Source organism: Heteronotia binoei, chromosome 1 (genome assembly GCF_032191835.1).
Source record: "Heteronotia binoei isolate CCM8104 ecotype False Entrance Well chromosome 1, APGP_CSIRO_Hbin_v1, whole genome shotgun sequence".
Taxonomy (NCBI): domain Eukaryota; kingdom Metazoa; phylum Chordata; class Lepidosauria; order Squamata; family Gekkonidae; genus Heteronotia; species Heteronotia binoei.
In genome coordinates, this window is record NC_083223.1 from 265,722,577 (window position 1) to 265,746,397 (window position 23,821).

A 23,821-nucleotide genomic window follows, 5' to 3' on the forward strand; every position below is an offset into this window, starting at 1 on the left:
AGTCCATTGTGCGCACGCGCGCTCCTCCGCGGGCCGGGCGACGGAAACACAGTACAGCCTTGCAGTGACACGCCACGACCGCCAGGAGAGGCCCATCCAATCATCTTCGACTGCGCATGCGGAAGATACGACACCCGCTACTATAGCTATTCAATCCCGGTAAGAGGGCATGGGAGTTTTTCTACGCATGCGCTTAAGGGCTCGTTACTTACACGTCGCCGTTGGAACAGCGGGGAGGCCTGCGCGTGCGCAGAAAGCATAGCCTTTCTGCGGCGAGGGAGGCGCATGCGCCGTTGGAAGGGACGGAACTTTGATTCAGACTCGTTGGATCCGGCGGTGAACAGCTAGATTAAAGGGGCACAACGCTGGGCATTATGGGTAACGTACTGTTGGCAACTGGAAATGAGGGAGTAATGCGTTAGTTGCAAACTGTGGGGATTAAAAAGATGTGCCCAGGTTTTTGCTATTAATAAATGTCCATGCCGTGCACCGGGAGGGAGGGAGTTATTGGGATGCTTTGGAGGGAGAAAATTGGAGCTCAATACTTACCCCTTGCATTATGCTTTCAAGTGTTTTAAGCCCTTGGTTGTGACCTACACAACAGCCCTGTAAAGTAGGCCAGTGTTATTAATCCCTCTCCAAGCTGTGCATGAACTGCGTGTGAAAGCTGTCTTCCTTAAGGGTTGCAGGGAAGGTGGGATTTGAACCCATGGCTTCCTTCCTTGTTAGTCCCTTAAGCTTCTGTGCAACGCCAGCTCTTAGTGTGCGAGGTGAGCTTGCAGCTCTCTCAGTTGTCACGCCCAACCACTGGGCACTGCCACCTGTGCCAGAGCTTTTGCTGTCATCTGCGTGCGAAGGCTCTGCCAAAGCAGTGCCCAGGTCCTAGCGTAGACCAGAATTGACCGTTCTTATAAGAGCATTGGAGTTCTGCTGATGGTCTGCTAGACTAGACCATCTAGTCTAGCATCCAATTTCCTTTAGAATCCAGATAGATGTCCCTGAAAGACCCCACATTAGGGATCCAACACCAAACCTCCTCATGTTATTGACGCCCCCCAGCAATTGAATTCTGAACATGGAAGTTCTGTTTAACTGCTATGCCTAATATCCGCTGGTGGTCCTGTCCACCAGTTTGGTGTAGTGCTTAAGTGTGTGGACTCTTATCTGGGAGAACTGGGTTTGTTTCCTCACTCCTCCACTTGCAGCTGCTGGAATGGCCTTGGGTCAGCCATAGCTCTGGCAGAAATTGTCCTTCAAAGGGCAGCTGCTGTAAGTGCTCTCTCAGCCCCACCTACCTCACAAGGTGTCTATCGTGGGGGAAGAAGATAAAGGAGATTGTAAGCCACTCTGAGACTGATTCAGAGAGAAGAGTGGGGTATAAATCTATGTTCTTCATCTTATTCTTCTCTGTGAATTGTCAAATTCCCTTTTAAAGCCATGTAAACTCGCAGCCATAGCTAAATTCTGTGCAGCTGAGTCCAGCAAGTGAATTACACATATAAAGAAATCCTTCCAGCAAGTATGAATTTTTGCCCACTGGGGTAGAACCCCTTTTTCACTCATTAAATTGTATAAGAAGAAGAAGATATTGGATTTATATCCCGCCCTCCACTCCGAAGAGTCTCAGAGCGGCTCACAATCTCCTTTACCTTCCTCCCCCACAACAGACACCCTGTGAGGTAGATGAAGATATTGGATTTATATCCCGCCCTCCACTCCGAAGAGTCTCAGAGCGGCTCACAATCTCCTTTCCCTTCCTCCCCCACAGCAGACACCCTGTGAGGTGGGTGGGGCTGAAGAGGGCTCTCACAGCAGCTGCCCTTTCAAGGACAGGGTCTCTGAGTGGTCACAATCTCCTTTACCTTCCTCACCCGCAACAGACACCCTGTGAGGTGGGTGGGGCTGAAGAGGGCTCTCACAGCAGCTGCCCTTTCAAGGACAATCCCTGCCAGAGCTATGGCAGACCCAAGGCCAATTGATGGTGCGGCCTCATTTGAAGTACTGTGTGCAGTTCTGGTCACCACACCTCAAAAAAGATATTACCGCATTGGAAAAAGTGCAGAAAGGGGCAACTAGTAGGGTTAAAGGGTTGAAACACTTTCCCTATGAAGAAAGGTTAAAGCGCTTGGGACTCTTTAGCTTGGAGAAATGTCGACTGAGGGGTGACATGATAGAGCGGAGTGGTCAGGCTTAATGTAAGTGCCACATAGAATCAATGCCAGATTTTTGAGAGCTGCAAGACATGAATATCAGATGCTGGAAGGAAGGAAGGAAAATAGATGGGGGGAGGGAGGGAAAAGTGGGGAAAAGGCAATCTTTACTTTTAAATGCATTCTCCAAGCCACCATGTGGCTTTCCTTGGAGAAGAGATTTAAACAGAGCAATGCCTTCTACTAGCCGGCCAATGGGGCACTGGGGGCTTTGAAAGCCACACGATATGTGTGAAAGAGCCACATGTAGCTCCCGAGCCACAGTTTGGCTACCCCGTGATAGAGATTTACAAGATTATGCATGGGATAGAGAAGGCAGAGAAAGAAGGACTTTTCTCCCTTTCTCACAATACGAGAACTCATGGGCATTTGATGAAATTGCTGAGCAGTCAGGTTAGAACAGATAAAAGGAAGTGCTTCACCCAAAGGGTGATTAACACGTGGAATTCACTGCCACAGGAATTTCAAGAGGGGAAAGGATAAACATACGGAGCAGTGGTCTGTCAGTGGCTCTTAGCCACAGCGTATTGATGGAACTCTGTCTGGAGCAAGTGCTGCTCTGTATTCTTTGTGCTTGGGGTGGGGGGACACAGTGGGAGGGCTTCTAGTGTCCTGGCCCCAATGGTGGAGCTCCTGATGGCACCTGGTTTTTTTTTGACCACTGTGTGGCACAGAGTGTTGGACTGGATGGGCCATTGGCCTGATCCTGTTGGGTTTCTATTGCAATTTCACTTCTTGTTGTCATGAGTTAATTAAATGAATGTATATGCATGCTGATGTTTAGCCAGTGAGAGGTATAGCCAATGAGAATGTTTGCACGTACTTCCCGCTCAGGCTGGGTGTCAATATGAACATAAGAACATAAGAGAAGCCATGTTAGATCAGGCCAATGGCCCATCCAGTCCAACATTCTGTGTCACACAGCGGCCAAATATATATATATATATACACACACACACACACTGTGGCTAATAGCCACTGATGGACCTCTGCTCCATATTTTTATCTAACCCCTTCTTGAAGGTGGCTATGCTTGTGGACGCCACCACCTCCTGTGGCAGTGAATTCCACATGTTAATCACCCTTTGGGTGAAGAAGTACTTCCTTTTATCCGTTTTAACCTGTCTGCTCAGCAATTTCATCGAATGCCCACGAGTTCTTGTATTGTGAGAAAGGGAGAAAAGTACTTCTTTCTCTACTTTCTCCATCCCATGCATTATCTTGTAAACTTCTATCATGTCACCCCTCAGTCGACGTTTCTCCAAGCTAAAGAGCCCTAAGCGTTTCAACCTTTCTTCATAGGGAAGGTGTTCCAGCCCTTTAATCATTTTAGTTGCCCTTTTCTGAACTTTTCTGAACTTTCTCCAATGCTATAATATCCTTTTTGAGGTGCGGCGACCAGAACTGCACACAGTACTCCAAATGTATAGTGACCATTGAAGGAAAGCCCTAATAGGCTAATCCATATATTTGGGAGGTGGTCTGGGGGAAGCCATTTGGTCAGTTTTTATTGCCCTTTGTGTAAAGCCCTCAGATCTCCATGCAGTTAGAGTTTGGACTCCACAGAGTCGAGATGTAGCTTAGAAGCTAGAAAGGATATTGAGTCCTTATTTGTTTTCTACAAATCCCAGTCACCTTTCCTCATAGTAAAAGTAAACTACTTTATTCTTAAGCTAAAACGTGTGCCTGGCTTGTTTATTTGTGGTTCTCCCCACACAACTCTGCTAAAGGTATCTGTAAACCCTAACAGATCCAACATGGCCTCTCTTATGTTCTTAACATATCTAGATTGTCCTTCTCCAGTGTTAGACAGGGGCTGTGGAAGTCTTTATACAGTGGAAAATTGCAGTGATGGCTTTCCAAGGGAATGAGGCAATGAATGAGGGATTAGAGAGATTCATGGAGGAGAGGTCTATCAGCGGCTACTAGCCATGGTGACTGAGGGGAATCTCCACATTCAGAGGCACGAAGCCTCTGAATCCCAGAGTCAGGAGCAGCATCTGGGAAAGGCTTTGGCCTCTACGCCCTGTTTGTTTGGCCCTTCAGAGGAATTGGCTGGCCACTTTGTGGCATCTGCATAGATCAGAAGAAGAAAAAGGAAGACCGCAGATTTATACCACGCCCATCTCTCTGAATCAGAGTCTCAGAGCAGCTCACAATCTCCTTTACCTTCCTCCCCCACAACAGGCACCCTGTGAGGTAAATGAAGATATTGGATTTATACCCCGCCCTCCACTCCGAAGAGTCTCAGAGCGGCTCACAATCTCCTTTCCCTTCCTCCCCCACAACAGACAACCTGTGAGGTAGATGAAGATATTGGATTTATATCCCGCCCTCCACTCCGAAGAGTCTCAGAGCGGCTCACAATCTCCTTTCCCTTCCTCCCCCACAACAGACACCCTGTGAGGTAGATGAAGATATTGGATTTATATCCTGCCCTCCACTCCGAAGAGTCTCAGAGCGGCTCACAATCTCCTTTCCCTTCCTCCCCCACAACAGACACCCTGTGAGGTAGATGAAGATATTAGATTTATATCCCACCCTCCACTCCGAAGAGTCTCAGAGCGGCTCACAATCTCCTTTACCTTCCTCCCCCACAACAGACACCCTGTGAGGTAGATGAAGATATTAGATTTATATCCCGTCCTCCACTCCGAAGAGTCTCAGAGCGGCTCACAATCTCCTTTACCTTCCTCCCCCACAACAGACACCCTGTGAGGTAGATGAAGATATTGGATTTATATCCCGCCCTCCACTCTGAAGAGTCTCAGAGCGGCTCACAATCTCCTTTACCTTCCTCCCCCACAACAGACACCCTGTGAGGTGGGTGGGGCTGAGAGAGCTCTTACAGTAGCTGCCCTTTCAAGGACAACTCCTGTGAGAGCAATGGCTGACCCAAGGCCATTCCAGCAGCTGTAAGTGGAGGAGTGGGGAATCAAACCTGGTTCTTTCAGATGAGAGTCCGCACACTTAACCACTACACCAAACTGGCCCTCTGATGTGGGAGGGGCATTCATGAGGGGGACTTCTACCTACCATGGCCTGTAGCCATTGATGCACCCTTCCTCCATGCATATATCTAATCCCCTTTTAACTCCCTTCAGTGGTGGTGGAGGGGAGGTACCAAAAAGTGCCGTTCCAAGAACGATTATGTCCCTGCTGCAATGATGGTGTCAAATCTTTAGTCCATGTCATATTTGACTGTAAAGCTGATAATGATCATCACGAAGCACTTCCGTTTTCCACAGCCATGCCTTTTACCGGTAGTCAAAAACTGCAACTCCTTAAGAATCTTCTTGGCGATAAGAGCCCTGAGGTTACATACGAATGAGCAAAATTTGGCTGGCTTGCCACAAGAATAAGGAAAACTCTACTAATTCAGTCAGGAAACGGCCAAACACCTTTGCCGTTAACTGCCGTGCTCTGTTGTATTTGTAGTTTCACAACGGTATTTTATGCCTTTTTATGTACAATTTTATGGTCATTCAGTTTTAAATTTGTACGATTTGACTGTTTCAAATGCTGGCTTAGGCTGTAAATAAACTAAACTAAACTCATCCCCTTTTAAAGCTGTTTATTCCTGAGGCCGTCACTTCAGCCGTGAGAATGCCCTCCCTGTAATAAATGTTCTTTTTCTGTCTCACCAGCCGTCGGCACGGGAACATCCTTGGTTCTGTCTTCACTGCTCTGTCTCCTGCTCTTCACCGGCATGCAGATGTACAGCCGCCAGCTCGCCTCCAGCGAATGGCTGACCATCCAGGGGGGCCTCCTAGGCTCCGCCCTCTTTATCTTCTCCCTGACAGTATCCTTCATGTGGCCTGGTTGGGAGTACAGCAGGGCCAGACTTATCGGAGTGGGTGTCAGAGGAGGCCAGCGTTCTCCCACATTTTGTCATCTGTCCCCAAATGTTTTTTTTCAGAACTCTTCCTCAAATGCCGCTTTTGTTCCCCCACCGAAGGAACGTGTTGAAGCTACGCAAGAGAGGGAGTGGGTATCGTCTAACACGGGAGCTGTTGGGCCGTCCGAAAAGCAGGGTTAAAAAATAGAAAAAGAAATCCATTCCTTCCCTGCAAGTAGAAAGCCAGCGCTTCAAGGCAGAACAGTTCTCACCGCACCTCAAAAAGGATATTATAGCATTGGAGAAAGTGCAGAAAAGGGCAACTAGAATGATTCAAGGGTTGGAACACTTTCCCTGTGAAGAAAGGTTAAAACGCTTGAGGGTCTTTAGCTTGGAGAAACGTCGACTGAGGGGGTGACATGATCAAGGTTTAGAAGATTATGCACGGGATAGAGAAGGTAGAGAAAGAAGTACTTTTCTCTCTTTCTTATAATACAATAACTCGTGGACATTCAATGAAATTGCTAAGCAGTTGAGTTAGAACTGATAAAAGGAAGTCCTTCTTTACCCAAAGGGTGATTAACACATGGAATTCACTGCCACAGGAGGTGGTGGCGGCTACAGGCTTAGACAACTTCAAGAGGGGATTGGATAAACACATGAAGCAGAGGTCCATCAGTGGCTATTAGCAACAGCGTATTGGTCGAACTCTCTGTCTGGGGCAGTGATAATCTGTATTCTTGGTGCTTGGGAGGGCACAGTGGGACGGCTTCTATCCCCACTGGTGGTCCTCCTGATGGCACTTGGTTTTTTTGGCCACTGTGTGACACAGAGTGTTGGACTGGATGGGCCATTGGCCTGATCCAACATGGCTTCTCTTATGTTCTATTTATTTATTTTATTTATTTACTTTAAATTTGTATGCCGCCCACTCCATATACGGACTCTGGGCGGCTCACAGTCATAATACAACAGTACAGTACGTTATGATCATAAAATTAAAACACATATAAAACAATTTATAAGTTAGAGCTTAAAAATAGTGCTACATGCCACTATTTCTATGCCAGCTTCGCCCTGCGGTGCTAGCTTTCTACCTGCAGAGAAGCTTCTTTTCTTCAAAGTAACTGAAGAACTTGCTCTGCCGTTCTGCTCTGAGGAGGTACATTCCACCCTCTGCCATGCAGGTTTCTTTTTGTAGCAGGAACTCGTTTGTATATTAGGCCATGCCCCCATTGTAGCCAATCCTCCCAAGATCTTACAGGGCCTGCTGTAAGCTCTTGGAGACTGGCCACATCAGGGGGGCGTGGCCTAATATGCAAAGGAAGCTCCTACAAAAAAAGCCATGCTGCTGCATCATTTTATTGCATGAGTGGAAATGGTCTTGAGATTACGGAACGCAAGGCATTTGCCTCTCTTGAAAGGAAGTAGTCCTGAATTTTTGGCATGCAGACAGAGTTCCGGTAGGGTGAGGAAACTGGGGATAGGACTTTTAGACTGGAGATGAAAATCCCAATAACAATTCATTTGAGTCCTGTATTGCTTTAGGAGACCAACAAGATTTTCAGAGTATCAAAGCTCATGCCGCAGGGTTTTTTTGTTAGTCTCTAGACCAGGGGTGTCGAATTCATTTGTTATGAGGGCCAGATCTAATAATAATAATAATTTTTATTTATACCCTGCCCTCCCCGCCGAGGCAGGCTCAGGGCGGCTTACAGAGCATGATACAGTATCATGGTATAACAATAACAGATAAAATCAATCAACAATATAAATACAAAATATAAATTAATTTAAGAATTTAAGAATAAGTTAAAACAATACAGTGGTGCTACAGTCTCTTTTCATCCAGGCAGCGTAATATTCATTCTGGTTACATCTTAAAGGCTTCTTGGAAGAGGGTAGTTTTGCAGGCCCTACGGAACTGGTTGAGATCCCGTAAGGCCCGCACCTCCTCTGGCAGCTGATTCCACCATTGGGGCGCTTTTATAGAGAAGGCCAGCTCCCTAGTTGTTTTAAGTTTGGCCTCCTTAGGCCCAGGGATTTCCAAAAGATTTTGTGAGCTGGAACGCAGTGCTCTCTGGGGGACATATGGAGAGAGGCGGTCCCTGAGGTAGGCAGGTCCTCGGCCATATAGGGCTTTATAGGTCATAACCAGCACCTTGTAACGAACCCGGTATACAATTGGCAGCCAGTGCAGTTCCCGCAGCCTAGATCTGACATAAATGAGACCTTGTCAGGCCGGGCCATGTTGGGCCAGGCCATGTGTGCCCCTTTTTAAGATTATACAGCAGAGATACCTAAGAGCGCCGTGGTGCAGAGTGGTAAAGCCGCAGTGCTGCAATCCTAAGCTTTGCTCATGACCTGAGTTCAATCCCGGCGGAAGCTGGGTTCAGGTAGCTGGCTTGAGGTTCAGGTAGCTGGCTCGAAGTTGACTCAGCCTTCCATCCTTCTGAGGTCGGTAAAAAGAGTCCCCAGCTTGCTGGGGGGAAAGCTTAGATGACTGGGGAAGGCAATGGCAAACCACCCCGGAAAAAGTCTGCCGTGAAAATGCTGTGAAAGCAACGTCACCCCAGAGTCGGAAACGACTGTTGCTTGCACAGGGGACTACCTTTTTTTTTTAAAAGAGGTTATTCCTTTCTCACAACAATCCTGCCAGGTAGGTGAGGCAGAGAGAGAAGGTGAGGGGTCACCCAAAGCGCTTTGTATCCTCATCTGACACTCTTAACCGTTGACACCACGCTGGCTTCCGTCCGGTCCTTTTCCTTGACTCCAAAACCCTTCCTGGCCTTCAACAACCTGGAAAACTTGATTTTTGGCAAAGGATTCCAAGCCAAGATCTTTCCGGAAAGTGAGTTGTCTGAATGTAGGATCCATGTGGGGGGCGGGGGGTCGACCTTGTGTGGGGCAGGAAGGGGAGGGGGGGTTGGAATCATTCCATTGGAGCCTTGTGAGCAAAAATTCTGCTTTGTGAGCTACTGGCATTTAAAGTTGTGAGCTACTGCATAAATTAGTTTGCTCTGGGGCTATTTTTCCAGAGCCAAGACAAAAAAGTGTGAGTCGGAGTCCAAAAATCTGTGAGCTAGCTCATGCTAACTCAGCTTAGAGGGAACACTGGTTGCATCCTGCCGGTTTTTCCCGCTTGATCTTCTCTGGCTTGGAAGTAGAAGAAGAATCGCAGATTTATACCCCGCCCTTCTCTCTGAATCAGAGACTCAGAGCGGCTTGCAATCTCCTATATCCTCCCCTACCTGTGAGGTGGGTGGGGCTGAGAGAGCTCTCTCAGAAGCTGCCCTTTCAAGGATAACTCTTGTGAGAGCTATGGCTGAGCCAAGGCCATTCCAGCAGCTGCAAGTGGAGGAGTGGGGAATCAGACCCGGTTCTCCCAGATAAGAGTTCATGCACTTAACCACTACACCAAACTGGCTCTCTGCCAGCCCCCTACCACCCCCCACCTTCTGTCCTGCATAGCTTTTATCTGTGTGGGTCTTGTGACCCCCAGCATAACTGTTTTGGTGTTTAAACAGGGTCGGTCCTTTTTCTTTTTGCCAAGTAGGATCCAGCCTGTTGTTCCAATTAGTTTGTCAAAAGCAAACACAAACCCATTTAGAACTTGCAAAAGCCAGATGAAGTGGGTGTGTGTGTGTGTAGAAACCACTGATGTAGCAAAACAGATGTTTGTGGTACAGTCCTAAATAAAGTTCCACCTTTCTAATTGCATTGAAGTCAGTGGGCTTAGAATGGTATAACTCAGTTTAGGATTGCACTGTAAATTGTTTTCTTTATATCTCTCTTCAGTTTGGTGTAGTGCTTGAGTGCGCAGACTCTTATCTAGGAGAACCAGGTTTGATTCCCCACTCCTCCACTTGCAGCTGCTGGAATGGCCTTGGATTAGCCATAACTCTCGTAGGAGTTGTCCTTGAAAGGGCAGCTTCTGTTAGAGCTCTCTCAACCCCACCTACCTCACAGGGTGTGTGTTGTGGTGGGGGAGGAAGGTAAAGGAGATTGTAGGCCACTCTGAGACTCTGTTCTTGAAAGGGCAGCTTCTGAGAGAGCTCTCTCAGCCCCACCTACCTCACAGGGTGTCTGCTGTGAGGGAGGAAGGTAAAGGAGATTGTAGGCCGCTGTGAGACTGTCCTTGAAAGGCCAGCTTCTGGGCGAGCTCTCTCAGCCCCACCTACCTCATAGGGTGTCGGTTGTGAGGGAGGAAGGTAAAGGAGATTGCAGGCTGCTTTGAGACTCTGTACTTGAAAGGGCAGCTTCTGGGAGAGCTCTCTCAGCCCCACCCACCTCACAGGGTGTCTGTTGTGGGGGAGGAAGGTAAAAGGAGATTGTAGGCCGCTCTCTGTCCTTGAAAGGCCAGCTTCTGGGAGAGCTCTCTCAGCCCCACCCACCTCACAGGGTGTCTATTGTGGGGGAGGAAGGTAAAAGGAGATTGTAGGCCGCTCTGTGTCCTTGAAAGGCCAGCTTCTGGGAGAGCTCTCTCAGTCCCACCCACCTCACAGGGTGTCTATTGTGGGGGAGGAAGGTAAAAGGAGATTGTAGGCCGCTCTGTGTCCTTGAAAGGCCAGCTTCTGGGAGAGCTCTCTCAGCCCCACCCACCTCACAGGGTGTCTATTGTGGGGGAGGAAGGTAAAAGGAGATTGTAGGCCGCTCTGTGTCCTTGAAAGGCCAGCTTCTGGGAGAGCTCTCTAAGCCCCACCCACCTCACAGGTTGTCTGTTGGGGAGGGGGAAGGTAAAGGAGATTGTGACTGCTTTGAGATTCAGAGGGAAGGGTGGGATATAAATCCAATATCTTCTTCAGATTTTTCTCAACCTCCTTGTATCCCACATTCACAGAAACCTAACCAGTCAAGGCACAATACAAACTGTCGAAATGTGTATTGCTTTAAAAAAGACAGAGAGAGATTGAGAAGCCATCAAAAAAGTCCAAGCGTTAATCAAGCCCTGAAGGATGTCAGTTGTCACTAAATCCCTTGGAAAACTTTAAAAGTTCTGATGGGATCGAGACGTCTGTGTCAGGTTAACCTGTAACCCGACACAGAACTCTGAATCTCATCAAAACCTTTTGTTCTCCCATTGATTTAGGAGCATTTGCAAACACGCCTGGATAGCCCAGGCTAGCCTGATCTCGTCGGATCTTGGAAGCGAAGCAGAATCAGCCCTGGCTAGACTTTAGATGGGAGACTGCCAAAGAAGACCAGGCTCTCGGAGGAGTGTGACTTAATATGCAAAGGCGTTCCAGCTACAAAAAAGCCCTGGTCACAATATATATATTTTAATATTTTGTGTGTGTGTGTGTGCATGTGCATTTGTGAATGTGTGCATACCTGGATGTCATCGCGACCTCTGGTGACTGACCCCCGCTGGGGGCCTGGAGGATATTCAGGGAGGTGGCTGAATGAAGCCTGCCCCTGCCCTCCAGAATGCTGGTATTCAAAGGTCTCCCATCCAATTATTAAGCTTAGCTTCCGAGATCTGATGAGATCGGGCTTGCCTGGGCTATTCAGCTCAGGATGGGTCACAAGATCTTTCCTGCGGTCCACTTTCTCTCAGGTTCTGTCTAAGACCCTGGGAATGTGGATTTTAAGACTGCAGGACCGTGCGGTCTCATAGACCAGTCAGAAGACTGTGCCGAGAAGGGAACGGAATTGTCCCCTTCTGTATGGCGGCCCCGTCAATCTGCAGGGCTCTTTGCCAGTTTGGGTCCTGCAGCCCGCATAATTGTAGAACAAAGCTCGAATCGAAGGAGGGAAAAGGCTCCTTGCAAGGAGGGAAAAGTGCTCTTTTGAGCCTTATCCCTCCTTATAAGTGCTTGGACTTTATGGTCACATTATTTTATCTTCTGTCAGAACGGGACTAATTGAACTGAGACATTCTTGCTGGAGCTGGGCTCCATTCATCCTTCTGCACTTTTGATTGTGTTTTGTGAGAGATGTTTGAATACAATTTATTGTGATATAAACGATTTTGGGCCATACAGTTTTGTATTTTTGTGCAATTGAGAGAGCCTGGCAAAGCAAGCTATACTTCCCCCTTCCCTCCCCAAGGGAGGAGCCTCAGCCAATGGAGAAAATAGAGGCTTTGCTCTGTAGCTCCTGTATGACTGAGCAAGCCTTGCAAAGCAAGCTGTGATGTAGAAGGAAGCAAGAGAGAGGGAGAAGGAAGCAGATGACAGCCAGTTGCTCGGGGGCCTGATAGGAGCCCTCCAAGGGCCTGGTTGGGCCCCCGGGCCACATGTTTGATACACGTGCTCTAAGCTGAGTGAGCGTGAGCTAACTCACAGATTTTTGGACTCCGACTCACACATTTTTGTCTTAGCTCAGGAAGAATGACCCCAGAGCACAATAATTTCTGCCAGTAGCTCACCAAGTAGTATTTTTGCTCACAAGACTGCAACTTAGAGGGAACATGGCCCGCAAGCCATCCAGTTGAGCCTTTGCTCAGAATGTTCTGAGGGAAGTGGGAAGAAAGTCCGCAGCCTTCAGCATCTTCTGCAGGCAAATGGCCGGACGGCCTTCTTATCGTTCGAGATAATTCCTCGTTATTGATGCCGTCATTCAGTTTGTCACGTCCCATTCATTCCCGGCGACTGAAATTTCACTAAATAAATCATAGAATAAAACTTTTTTTTGCATCCGTTGGGAGATCGTTGTAGGCTGACGGTTTAAATTATTTTAAATCGTTTTTTGAACCTCAGTGCTTCTCTGCAGTTGGCCGTCTAATAATTCTGAACGCTGCTTTATAGCTGACCGGGTGGCGCCTTATTGATTGGGCCACCTCTGTGGACGGCCGGCTGGATTGTTTTGTGTGTCGTTGATGGATTCCCCCCCCCCTCCCTCTTTGGTTTATTGGGACCAGTTAGCATACGGGCATTTGTGTTTTCTATCGAATTTGGAAACTGTCCATCATCACCGTAAGAGAAGGGACCGTTTTAAATAAATGAAAGAATCGATCGATGCACTTGCTCAAATGGGCGGTATTTTCTAAGAGCGTACTGGCTTGAAGTGGATATCCCAGTGCGACGCAAACCGATTCTGATCTCCGGAACAGATTTAAACTTATCTGGGCTTTTGGCGTGAAATCTGACTCGCTTGCTAAGGGCTTTTTTCTGATCGCTTTCCCCAACCGGTCTGCCTTTCTTCCCTCCGTAGTCATCGTCTGCCTCCTGCTGGCCTTGTTTGCGGCAGGATTGATTCACCGAGTCTGCGTCACTACCTGGTAAGAATAAGGGACTTCCAGCCTGCGGGTGAAATTCATGGGGATTTGAAGCTGGGTCTCCCAAGTCCTAGACCATCACTCAAGACAGCACTGGTGACGTAGCACACGTTGCTCTGGGAAAACGGTCATCATCAGGGAAGCCACTGCGGAAGAGTGGTTAGAGCAGCGGTCCTTGACCTTTTTGAACCCACAGGGCCCTGCGAAGTTCTGTCACAGCACGGTAGGCGCAGTCACAAAATGGCCGCCGCAAAAGAGCGACAGCAGGAGCTGGAGCCAATTTTAGTATAGTGGTTAAGAAGAGATTGGATTTATACCCTCGCCCTTCACTACCCGAAGGAGTCTCAGAATGGTTTACAATCTCCTTTCCCTTCCGTTTCTCACAACATACACTCTGTGAGGGAGATGGAGCTCAGAGAGCTCTGGCAGAAATTGCTCTTGAGAGGAACCGCTCTGTGAGAACTCAGGGTCACATCAGCAGGCGCAGGTGGAGGAGTGGGGAATCAAACCTGATTTTCCCAGATTACAGTCCACTCACTTAACCACTACACCAAGATGGCTCTTCTACACCAAGCTGGCTCTCTTAAGAGCAGTGAACTCTAATCTGGAGAACTGGGTTTGATTCCCCCCTCCTCCTCCACCTAAAGCCAGCTGGGTGACGTTGGGCCAGTCCCAGTTCTCTCAGAGCTGTTCTCCCAACAGCAGTTCTCTCAGCGCTCTTTCAGCCCCGCCTGCCTCAAAGGATGTCTACTATGCGGGGAAGAAGATTCTAAGCTGCTCTGAGACTCTTGAGTAAAAGGTGGGGTATGACTCCAATCTCCTCCTGCCTCTGCTTACCTTTAGTCACACAATGAAGATACTTGGTGCTGTGGTAGCAGCTGCCACCAAAGCAGTGTTTTTAAAAATCTGCACAGCTGAACTCCCAATGGCTAGTTAGAAGCCCTGCTAGCAAAAGCCCCATATGGCCCCACACTTGATGGGCACCAAGATGCCCACAGACGTCATGTGGGGGACCCCTGGTTGAGAGTGTCACACTGGGATCCGGGAGACCTGAGCTCAGATCTCTACTCTGCCATGAAGTCTGCTTGGGCCAGTTTGAGGCAGGATGCTGGACTAGATGGACCCTCAGTGGTCTGATCCAGCAGGGCTCTTCTAATGTTCTTATGAGGGGAAGGCCTCAGCCTCCCTGCCCTTTTGTTGGCCCTCCAGAGGAACTGGCTGAGGCCACTGTGTGAGACAGGATGCTGGACTAGATGGAGCCTCACTGGTTTGATCCAGCAGGGCTCTTCTGATGTTCTTATGAGGGGAAGGCCTCGGCCTCTCTGCCCTGTAGTTGGCCCTCCAGAGGAACTGGTTGAGGCCACTATGTGAGGCAGGATGCTGGACTAAATGGACCCTCACTATCTGATTCAGCAGGGCTCTTCTGATGTTCTTATGAGGGGAAGGCCTCAGCCTCTCTGCCCTGTTGTTAGCCCTCCAGAGGAACTGGTTGAGGCCTCTGTGTGAGACAGGATGCTGGACTAGATGGACCCTCAGTGGTCTGATCCAGCAGGGCTCTTCTGATGTTCTTATGAGGGGAAGGCCTCAGCCTCTCTGCCCTGTTGTTGGCCCTCCAGAGGAACTGGTTGAGGCCACTAGTATAGCCACCTTCAAGAAGGGTTTAGATAAAAATATGGAGCACAGGTCCATCAGTGGCTATTAGCCACAGTGTATGTGTGTATATAAAATTTTTTGCCACTGTGTGACACAGAGTGTTGGACTTGATGGGCCGTTGGCCTGATCCAACATGGCTTCTCTTATGTTCACTATGTGAGACAGAATGCTGGACCACATGGACCCTCACTGGTTTGATCCAGCAGGGCTCTTCTGATGTTCTTTTGAGGGGAAGGCCTCGGCCTCTCTGCCCTGTTGTTGACCCTCCAGAGGAACAGATTGAGGCCACTGTGTGAGACAAGAGGCTGGACTAGATGGACCCTCACTGGTCTGATCCAGCAGGGCTCTTCTGATGTTCTTATGAGGGGAAGGCCTTGGCCTCTCTGCCCTGTTGTTGGCCCTCCAGAGGAACTGGTTGAGGCCACTGTGTGAGGCAGGATGCTGGACTAGATGGACCCTCACTGGTCTGATCCAGCAGGGCTCTTCTGATGTTCTTATGAGGGGAAGGCCTCAGCCTCTCTGCCCTGTTGCTGGCCCTCCAGAGGAACTGGTTGGCCACTGTGTGAGACAGGAGGCTAGACTAGATGGACCCTCACTGGTCTGATCCAGCAGGGCTCTTCTGATGTTCTTATGAGGGGAAGGCCTTGGCCTCTCTGCCCTGTTGTTGGCCCTCCAGAGGAACTGGTTGAGGCCACTGTGTGAGGCAGGATGCTGGACTAGATGGACCCTCACTGGTCTGATCCAGCAGGGCTCTTCTGATGTTCTTATGAGGGGAAGGCCTCAGCCTCTCTGCCCTGTTGCTGGCCCTCCAGAGGAACTGGTTGGCCACTGTGTGAGACAGGAGGCTAGACTAGATGGACCCTCACTGGTCTGATCCAGCAGGGCTCTTCTGATGTTCTTATGAGGGGAAGGCCTTGGCCTCTCTGCCCTGTTGTTGGCCCTCCAGAGGAACTGGTTGAGGCCACTGTGTGAGGCAGGATGCTGGACTAGATGGACCCTCACTGGTCTGATCCAGCAGGGCTCTTCTGATGTTCTTATGAGGGGAAGGCCTCAGCCTCTCTGCTCTGTTGTTAGCCTTCCAGAGGAACTGGTTGAGGCCTCTGTGTGAGGCAGGATGCTGGACTAGATGGAGTGTCACACTAGGCTCTGGGAGACCTGAGTTTAGATCTCCCCTCTGCCACGAAGTCTGCTTGGGCCAGTCACACCTTTTCAGCCCTCCCTGCCTGGCAGAAACTAGAATTCCGCCTATATTAAAACTCTGAAAAGTTTTAATGTAATTTTAAATGCTAAGTTTTATTATTTTAATACCATAACTTATAATTGGTGCTTTAATTATTGTTAGCTGCCCCGAGTCCATTCGCGGAGAGGTTAAACAAATTAAAAAATTGTTTTAAATGGGGAAGAAGGACACAGATATCCCTGTTCTAGAGCGCCTTGGAAGAAGGACCTGTGAGGAGAAGTCACTAGAATTGTTCCTTAGCTGTTTCCCCCCATAATATACACTCAAACAAGCTTACCTCAAGATTTTTTAAAAAGCCCCTAAAAATATGCAATAAATTAACCAGAATCGATACGAGACAGCCAACCGGCATAATAAAAACACTACGATAGGAAGCGCAGTAAAACAATCTTGGCAAATACAGTCTAACAATAAATTTAACTAACATACAAATGACTCTTTTTTTTCCAATTAGCAGACTGTTTAGATGAAAGCAGTTTGCTTCTGGTGCCTCAGACTTGAAAGACACCAGGTGAATCACTGCAAGAAGGGGAATCCAAAGGTATGAGACTACCACTGTCTGCAGTCTTGCTTGAGGATTTGTATTGATTTAGTACATTTTTAAAACCTCTTCTTCCTCCAAGCACCTCAAGATAACATATAACTCCCTTCCTTTTTCTACTTCTTAATGTGCCTATGCTCACCCTACGCTTCAGTTCTTTCTGGTGTTTCCAGACTTCAAAAATACGAACATCAGAAGAGGCCTGCTGAATCAGACAAATACTCCATCTAGTCCAGCAACCTGTCTCACAAAGAGGCCAGCCAATTCCTCTGGAGGGCCAACAACTGGACAGAGAGGCCGAGGCCTTCCCCATTAAAGAACATCAGAAGAGCCCTGCTGGATCAGACCAGGGTCCATCCAGTCCAGCCTCCTGTCTCACACAGTGGCCTCAACCAGTTCCTCTGGAGGGCCAACAGCAGGGCAGAGAGGCTGAGCCTTTCCCCAATGAAGTTTCCTGGCACTGATATTAATAGGTTTCCTTTAATCCCTATGGCTCGTTGCCACACTGATAAACCTTTCCACGTCTCTGTCTAATCCTCCATTAAAGCCATCTGTGCCTGTGGCCATTGTACATCCACTGGCAGTGAACTGCATATTTTAATCATTCCTCGCGTAAAGACACTCTCTCACCTTTTCTGAATTCCCCTTACTCTGGAATTGGCATGAACAGTCGCAGTCTTCTAAAACTTCCTCCTTTCCCATAGCTTCATCTTCTCCCTGGTGGGCCTGTACTACATCAACAAGATCTCCTCCACGCTGTACCAGTCGGCGACTCCGGTGCCCGCCCCCGTCAAGGCTGTCAGCAAAGGCAGGAAGAGGAATTGATGCCCCGGAGGGAGGCCGTTCCTTCCTTCTTAGTTCTGGGTAGGGGAGAGGATTCTGTTCAGCACAATCGACTCATCGAATAAAACTTTTTTTCTTAATAAAACAAAGATGGCTTCTTCTCTGTCTTTAAAAAAGTAAAGGTAGTCCCCTGTGCAAGCACCAGTCGTTTGAACCTATGAAGCTGCCTTCTACTGAATCAGACCCTGGGTCCATCAGAGTCGCTATTGTCTACTCAGGCCGGCAGAGGCTCTCCAGGGTCTCAGGCGGAGGTTTTTTACACCTACTTGCCTGGACCCTTTTTAGTTGGAGATGCCGGGGATTGAACTTGGGACCTTCTGCTTACCAAGAAGAAGATATTGGATTTATATCCCGCCCTCCACTCCGAAGAATCTCAGAGAAGCTCACAATCTCCCTCCCTCACAACAAACACCCTGTGAGGTGGGTGGGGCTGGAGAGGGCTCTCACAGCAGCTGCCCTTTCAAGGACAACCTCTGCCAGAGCTATGGCTGACCCAAGGCCATGCCAGCAGGTGCAAGTGGAGGAGTGGGGAATCAAACCCGGTTCTCCCAGATAAGAGTCCGCACACTTAACCACTACACCAAACCAGATGCTCTACCACTGAGCCAGTGTCCCTCCCCAACTCTGGGGTGACGTTGCTTTCACAATCGTTTTCACGGCAGACTTTTTACAGGGTGGTTTGCCATTGCCTTCCCCAGTCATCTACACTTTCCCCCGTCATCTACACTCATTTTACTGACCTCGGAAGGATGGAAGGCTGAGTCAGCTTCAAGCCGGCTACCTGAACCCAGCTTCCGCTGGGATCGAACTCAGGTCGTGAGCAGAGCTTAGGACTGCAGTACTGCAGCTTTACCACTCTGTGCCACAGGGCTCGCTCTTTAGGAAACTAAAATTGGGAACCCCCCCCCCCTTTTTGCCAAAGTCTTGGGGCAAGCGCCAGTACTGTATATGAGGTTAGTGTTCAGTAAGGAAACTTCCCAAATGTGAAGACGAGAAACCTTGTGGATGAGACAGTCAGAGGCTGGAAGAACTTATCGCTGCTTGTGCGCCACATTTTGCGGATATAAGACGCAACAGCAGGCTGGTACGATGTCCAGGTTGTGGAAAGGCTTCAGACCGTATAACGTGTTGATGATATGACATGATTCAAACTGGGAACTTCAGGGCTGACATTTTTGCTGGCTATGTCCATCCAGTTTCTGTCGATAGGCAGAGTTTTGGGTTTTCATCTCTTCCCCTCCCTCTTCCAAGCTACTGGTATTTTCCGAGAGCCAAACTCTACGCTTTCTCCCACTCATTTGCACACGTTTCACCATGCTCTCTGCAGCTTTGCAACAGCTGCCAGGGAACTTTCTGAAATAAAAGCAGAGGCCAAATGGGCTTGGAACAGGGTTGCCAGCTCTGGTTTGGGAAATACCTGGAAATTTGGTGGGGGGGGGTGGATCCGGGAAAGGGCAGGGTTTGGGGAGGGGAAGGACCTCAGCAGGGTATAATGCCAGGAACAGGGTTGCCAGCTCTGGTTTGGGAAATACCTGGAAATTTGGTGGGGGGGGGTGGATCCGGGAAAGGGCAGGGTTTGGGGAGGGGAAGGACCTCAGCAGGGTATAATGCCAGAGTCCCCCCTCCAAAGCGGCCATTTTCTCCAGGAGGGACCCAATCTGGAGATCAACTATAATAGCTGGAGATCTCCAGGTACCAGCTGCAGGTTGGCAACCCTAGCCTGAGGGTGCCTTTGGGAAGGGGAGGCCCTGCCTCCCCTCTAAACAGTTTTCTTGCACCAAAGCTGTGGCAAGGGGGAGTTATTTTGCCTGTTCTGCTGCTCCGTGTGCACAGGCACTCAACACGGAGCTGAAAAACTGGCAAAATAATTCCACCACTACCCTATGGTATTGCTGCAAGAAAATTGTTTGGAGGGGAGGCAGGGGCCCTTCCCTTCCCCAAGGCACCGTTCCAAGCCCATTTGGGCTCTTTTTGTTTTAGAAGCAGTTCCCTGAAGCTGTTGCAAGGAACACAGGAAAACAACCATAAAGAAGTAGAAAAAACACAATGTAGAAGATGAAGATGATATTGGATTTATATCCCGCCCTCCACTCCGAAGAGTCTCAGGGCAGCTCACAATCTCCTTTCCCTTCCTCCCCCACAACAGACACCCTGTGAGGTAGATGAAGATATTGGATTTATATCCCGCCCTCCACTCTGAAGAGTCTCAGAGCGGCTCACAATCTCCTTTCCCTTCCTCCCCCACAACAGACACCCTGTGAGGTAGATGAAGATATTGGATTTATATCCCGCCCTCCACTCCGAAGAGTCTCAGGGCAGCTCACAATCTCCTTTCCCTTCCTCCCCCACAACAGACACCCTGTGAGGTAGATGAAGATATTGGATTTATATCCCGCCCTCCACTCCGAAGAGTCTCAGGGCAGCTCACAATCTCCTTTCCCTTCCTCCCCCACAACAGACACCCTGTGAGGTAGATGAAGATATTGGATTTATATCCCGCCCTCCGCTCCGAAGAGTCTCAGGGCAGCTCACAATCTCCTTTCCCTTCCTCCCCCACAACAGACACCCTGTGAGGTAGATGAAGATATTGGATTTATATCCCGCCCTCCACTCCGAAGAGTCTCAGGGCAGCTCACAATCTCCTTTCCCTTCCTCCCCCACAACAGACACCCTGTGAGGTAGATGAAGATACTGGATTTATATCCCGCCCTCCGCTCCGAAGAGTCTCAGAGCGGCTCACAATCTCCTTTATCTTCCTCCCCCACAACAGACACCCTGTGAGGTGGGTGGGACTGAGAGAGCTCTGACAGAAGCTGCCCTTTCAAGGACAACCCCTGCCAGGGCTATGGCTGACGCAAGGCCATTCCAGCAGGTGCAAGTGGAGGAGTGGGGAATCAAACCCGGTTCTCCCAGATAAGAGTCCGCACACTTAACCACTACACCAAACTGGCTCTCCTGGTAGTAGTCTGAATTCTCCCTAGAAGCTAAAATGAGCAAACAGGCTATCATGCTTTGGACCGGGGCAGTGAAACTGCGGCTTGGGAGCCACATGTGGCTCTTTCACATATGTTGTGTGGCTCTTGAAGCCCCACTGCTCCATCAGCCAGCTTGGAGAAGCCAGCCAGCAGCTTGGAGAATGCATCTAATGTTAAAGTTGCTTTCTTTCTACTTCCTCCCTCCTCCCATCTAATTGCCTGCCTTCCTTCCATCTTGCTTTCATCCTCCTTCCTTCCTTCCTTCCTTCCTTCCTTCCTTCCTTCCTTCCTTCCTTCCTTCTGCCGCGGCTCTCAAACATCTGACATTCACGTCTTGTGGCTCTCAAACACCTGACATTTCTTTGTGGCTCTTACATTAAGCGAGTTTGGCCACCCCCGCTGGGGTCACATTGTGAGAAGACAAGCAGCCCTGGGAAAGGCAATCCTGCTAGGAAAAGTGGAAGGCAGCAGGAAAAAAAGGAAGACCCAACAGGAGAGGGATCGACTCAATCGAAGAAACCACGGCTCTCAGCTTGCGAGATCCAAGCAAGGCTGTTAACTGATAGGATGTTTGGGAGGTCATTAATTCATCATTCAAAAGCCACTTAGCAGCCCTTAACACTCGTGGGCACTCCATGAGAGTTCGACTCGTGGGCACTCCATGAAATTGCTGAGCAGTTTGGGTTGGAATGGATGAAAGGAAGTCACCAAAGGGTGATGAACACATGGAATTCACTGCTACGGAAAGTGGTGGCAGCTACAAGCATAGACAGCTTCAAGAGGGGACTGGATCAACATCTGGAGCAGCAGTCCACGGTATAGATGGAACTCTTTGTCTGGGGCAAGTGATGCTCTGTATTTTTTGATGCTTGGGGGGCAGCAGTAGGAGGGCTTCTAGGATCTTGGCCCCACTGGTGGACCTCCTGATGGCTCCCTTTTGGGGGGGTTTGCCACTATCGCACAGAGGGTTGGACTGGATTGGCCATTGGCTTCTCTTATATTGTGTTATATTCTCGGTGCTTGGGGGGGGGCAACAGTGGGAGGGCTTCTGGCCCCACTGGTGGAGCTCCTGATGGGCTCTGGGTTTTGGCCACTGTGACGCAGAGTGTTGGACTGGATGAGCCGTTGGCCTGATCCTACATGGCTTCTCTGACGTTGCTTCCCGAAGAAAATTTGGTTTGCTTTGTTATCATCACGACACCATCAGCCCGCCTTCCCAGCAAGATGCCGAAGGCAATGTCTGTCGCTTCCCTTTCCCCTATTCTGCCCTCGCAACAACAACCCTGCCAGGTAGGCTAGACTGACCCAAAGTCCACCCGCCGTGCCCTACCACTAGCCAATCTAGTCCGCTTCTAGCTGTCGAAGGCAGCAGGACCAGAGGAAGAACCCAAAGGAGATGGGTTGACTCCGTCAAGAAAGCCGTGGCCCTCAGTTTGCAAGACTTAAGCGAGGCTGTTAACAAGAGGCATTCATGTGGTCACCATAAGTCGGAAGTAGGGGTGGAATTCTAGCAGGAGCTCCTTTGCATATTAGGCCACATCCCCCTGATGTAGCCAATCCTCCAAGAGCTTGCAGTATGCCCTGTACTAAAAGCCCTGTAAGCTCTTGGAGGATTGGCTACCTCAGGAGGTGTGGCTAATATGCAAAGGAGCTCCTGCTAGAATTCCACCCCTGGTCGGAAGTGACTTGAAGACACTTAACATGTAGTTTGGCTCTAAATTAAGAAAAAGGCAGGGATGAAATGAACATATTTCTTACCGGGGCTGAGCCTTGGTGAGGGGTACAATTTTGGCCATTTTCTTATGAGTCCTCTTGGAAACGACTGGTGCTTGCACAGGGGATTTACCTTTTTACTGGCTGAGAATAGCAATAGCCTTCCTGGTCTTGCCACAGTTGTTTTATTAAGCTGCAACCAGTAGGGGGCACTCCAGGACTGGCAGAGAGTGGCATTTTGAGCACAAAAGAAAATTGCAAGCCTTAATGCATTTCTTTTTTCTGGGGAGGAAAAAAGTGGGCAAATTTGGTTAAAGGTCTACCGAGCTGTTATTAATAATAGTTATGTGCAATAGAAATACTTGACATTAGTATATCATAGAGCTGAGCATTTCTATAGCACCTGCAAATTCAAAATGCTTCACAAATATTTTCTCATTTGATTTTGCAACATTCTTATAAAATAGGCCGGGGTGGCCAAATTGTGGCTTTTTCAGGAGCCACATGTGGCTTTTTCACACATATTGTGTGGCTCGCGAAGTCCCCACCACCTCTCGGCTGGCTTGAAGAAGGCATTTGTCTCTTTAAATCAATTCTCCAAGCCAGCTTTGAGAATGCGTTTAAAGTTGCTTTCTTTCCACCTCTCCCTCCCCTAACTATTTGCCTGCCTGTAAATCACTTTTTCTCTTATGTGGAAACAGGGCTTTTTTTTGTAGAAAAAGCCCAGCAGAAACTCAGTTGCATATTAGGTCACAATAGGGTTCCCAAGTCCCCGGAGTCCTCCGGACACTCTAGCAATTTGAGAGTGGGAAAACTCTATGGTACATATTGTACCATTGAGTTTTCCCTCCCAAATTGCTAGAGCATCCAGGAAAACCGTAGAGTTTTCCCAGAAATGGCTAAGTGGCTGGCGCACAATGTCGCTGGTACAATGATGTCACTTGTACTAAAAGCCCTGTAAGCATTGGATCCTTGTCAGTCGCATAGAGATCAAAGTTTGAGAGCATAATATATTGAGGCAATACTAGCCCAACAGACTTTATTTCATGCACTTTCTAGCCTCAAACTCTCACTGAAATTGCATTAAAGGACCAGTTGCTGTTCTGGGAGCCATTATGTAAAAAATATTTATGTACATTGAGTTATTACTGTGCATATTGTATTAGACTGTCTTTGTACATACACCCGTTGGTGTGAAAGTTGAAGAAATTTTTAGTGTTAGTTTGTTTCCATGTTTGATTTTCTCCAGGGGAGCTGATCTCTGCCAGCTGGAGAGCAGCTGTAAAAGTGGGATGCCTCCAGGCCCCACCTGGAGGCTGGCAACCCTAAAATTGTGCTGTTATTATCCCTAATAAGAAAGAAATCCATGAGAGCCGTTTATTGCAGAGTTCCCGCAGCTGGTTGTGTGCAATTTCTCACTAATCCTACACCAGATTTTTAAAGCTCCTCGATTTAAAGGAACAAATCTCTCCCAGGGGTTTTCCCTGTTGGGTCAACCTTGTGCCCCCTCGAATTCCGAACCCGGGGAGCCTGTACTCGCCTGAGGGAACTGTGCCCCACGCCCGCCCCATCTCCAGGTAGGGTGAAAT

The 23,821-nt window shown here is 48.8% G+C and overlaps 1 protein-coding gene across 1 annotated transcript; it reads left to right on the forward strand.

Moving 5' to 3' along the window:
- Window positions 1-274: 274 nt before the first annotated feature.
- Window positions 275-17,633, forward strand: KRTCAP2 (keratinocyte associated protein 2). The gene is made up of 5 exons (XM_060260651.1): window positions 275-378; window positions 5,858-6,011; window positions 8,835-8,899; window positions 13,204-13,270; window positions 17,406-17,633. Exons 1-5 carry the CDS (start codon window positions 375-377, stop codon window positions 17,524-17,526), a joined length of 411 nt encoding a protein of 136 aa, XP_060116634.1. The 5' UTR covers window positions 275-374; the 3' UTR covers window positions 17,527-17,633.
- Window positions 17,634-23,821: the final 6,188 nt, after the last annotated feature.

Coding starts and splice junctions, on each gene's coding strand:
- KRTCAP2 (XM_060260651.1), top strand. Junction 8,900..13,203: donor AGCCAAGATCTTTCCGGAAA/GTGAGTTGTCTG, acceptor TTCCCTCCGTAG/TCATCGTCTGCCTCCTGCTG. Junction 13,271..17,405: donor CGAGTCTGCGTCACTACCTG/GTAAGAATAAGG, acceptor CCTTTCCCATAG/CTTCATCTTCTCCCTGGTGG.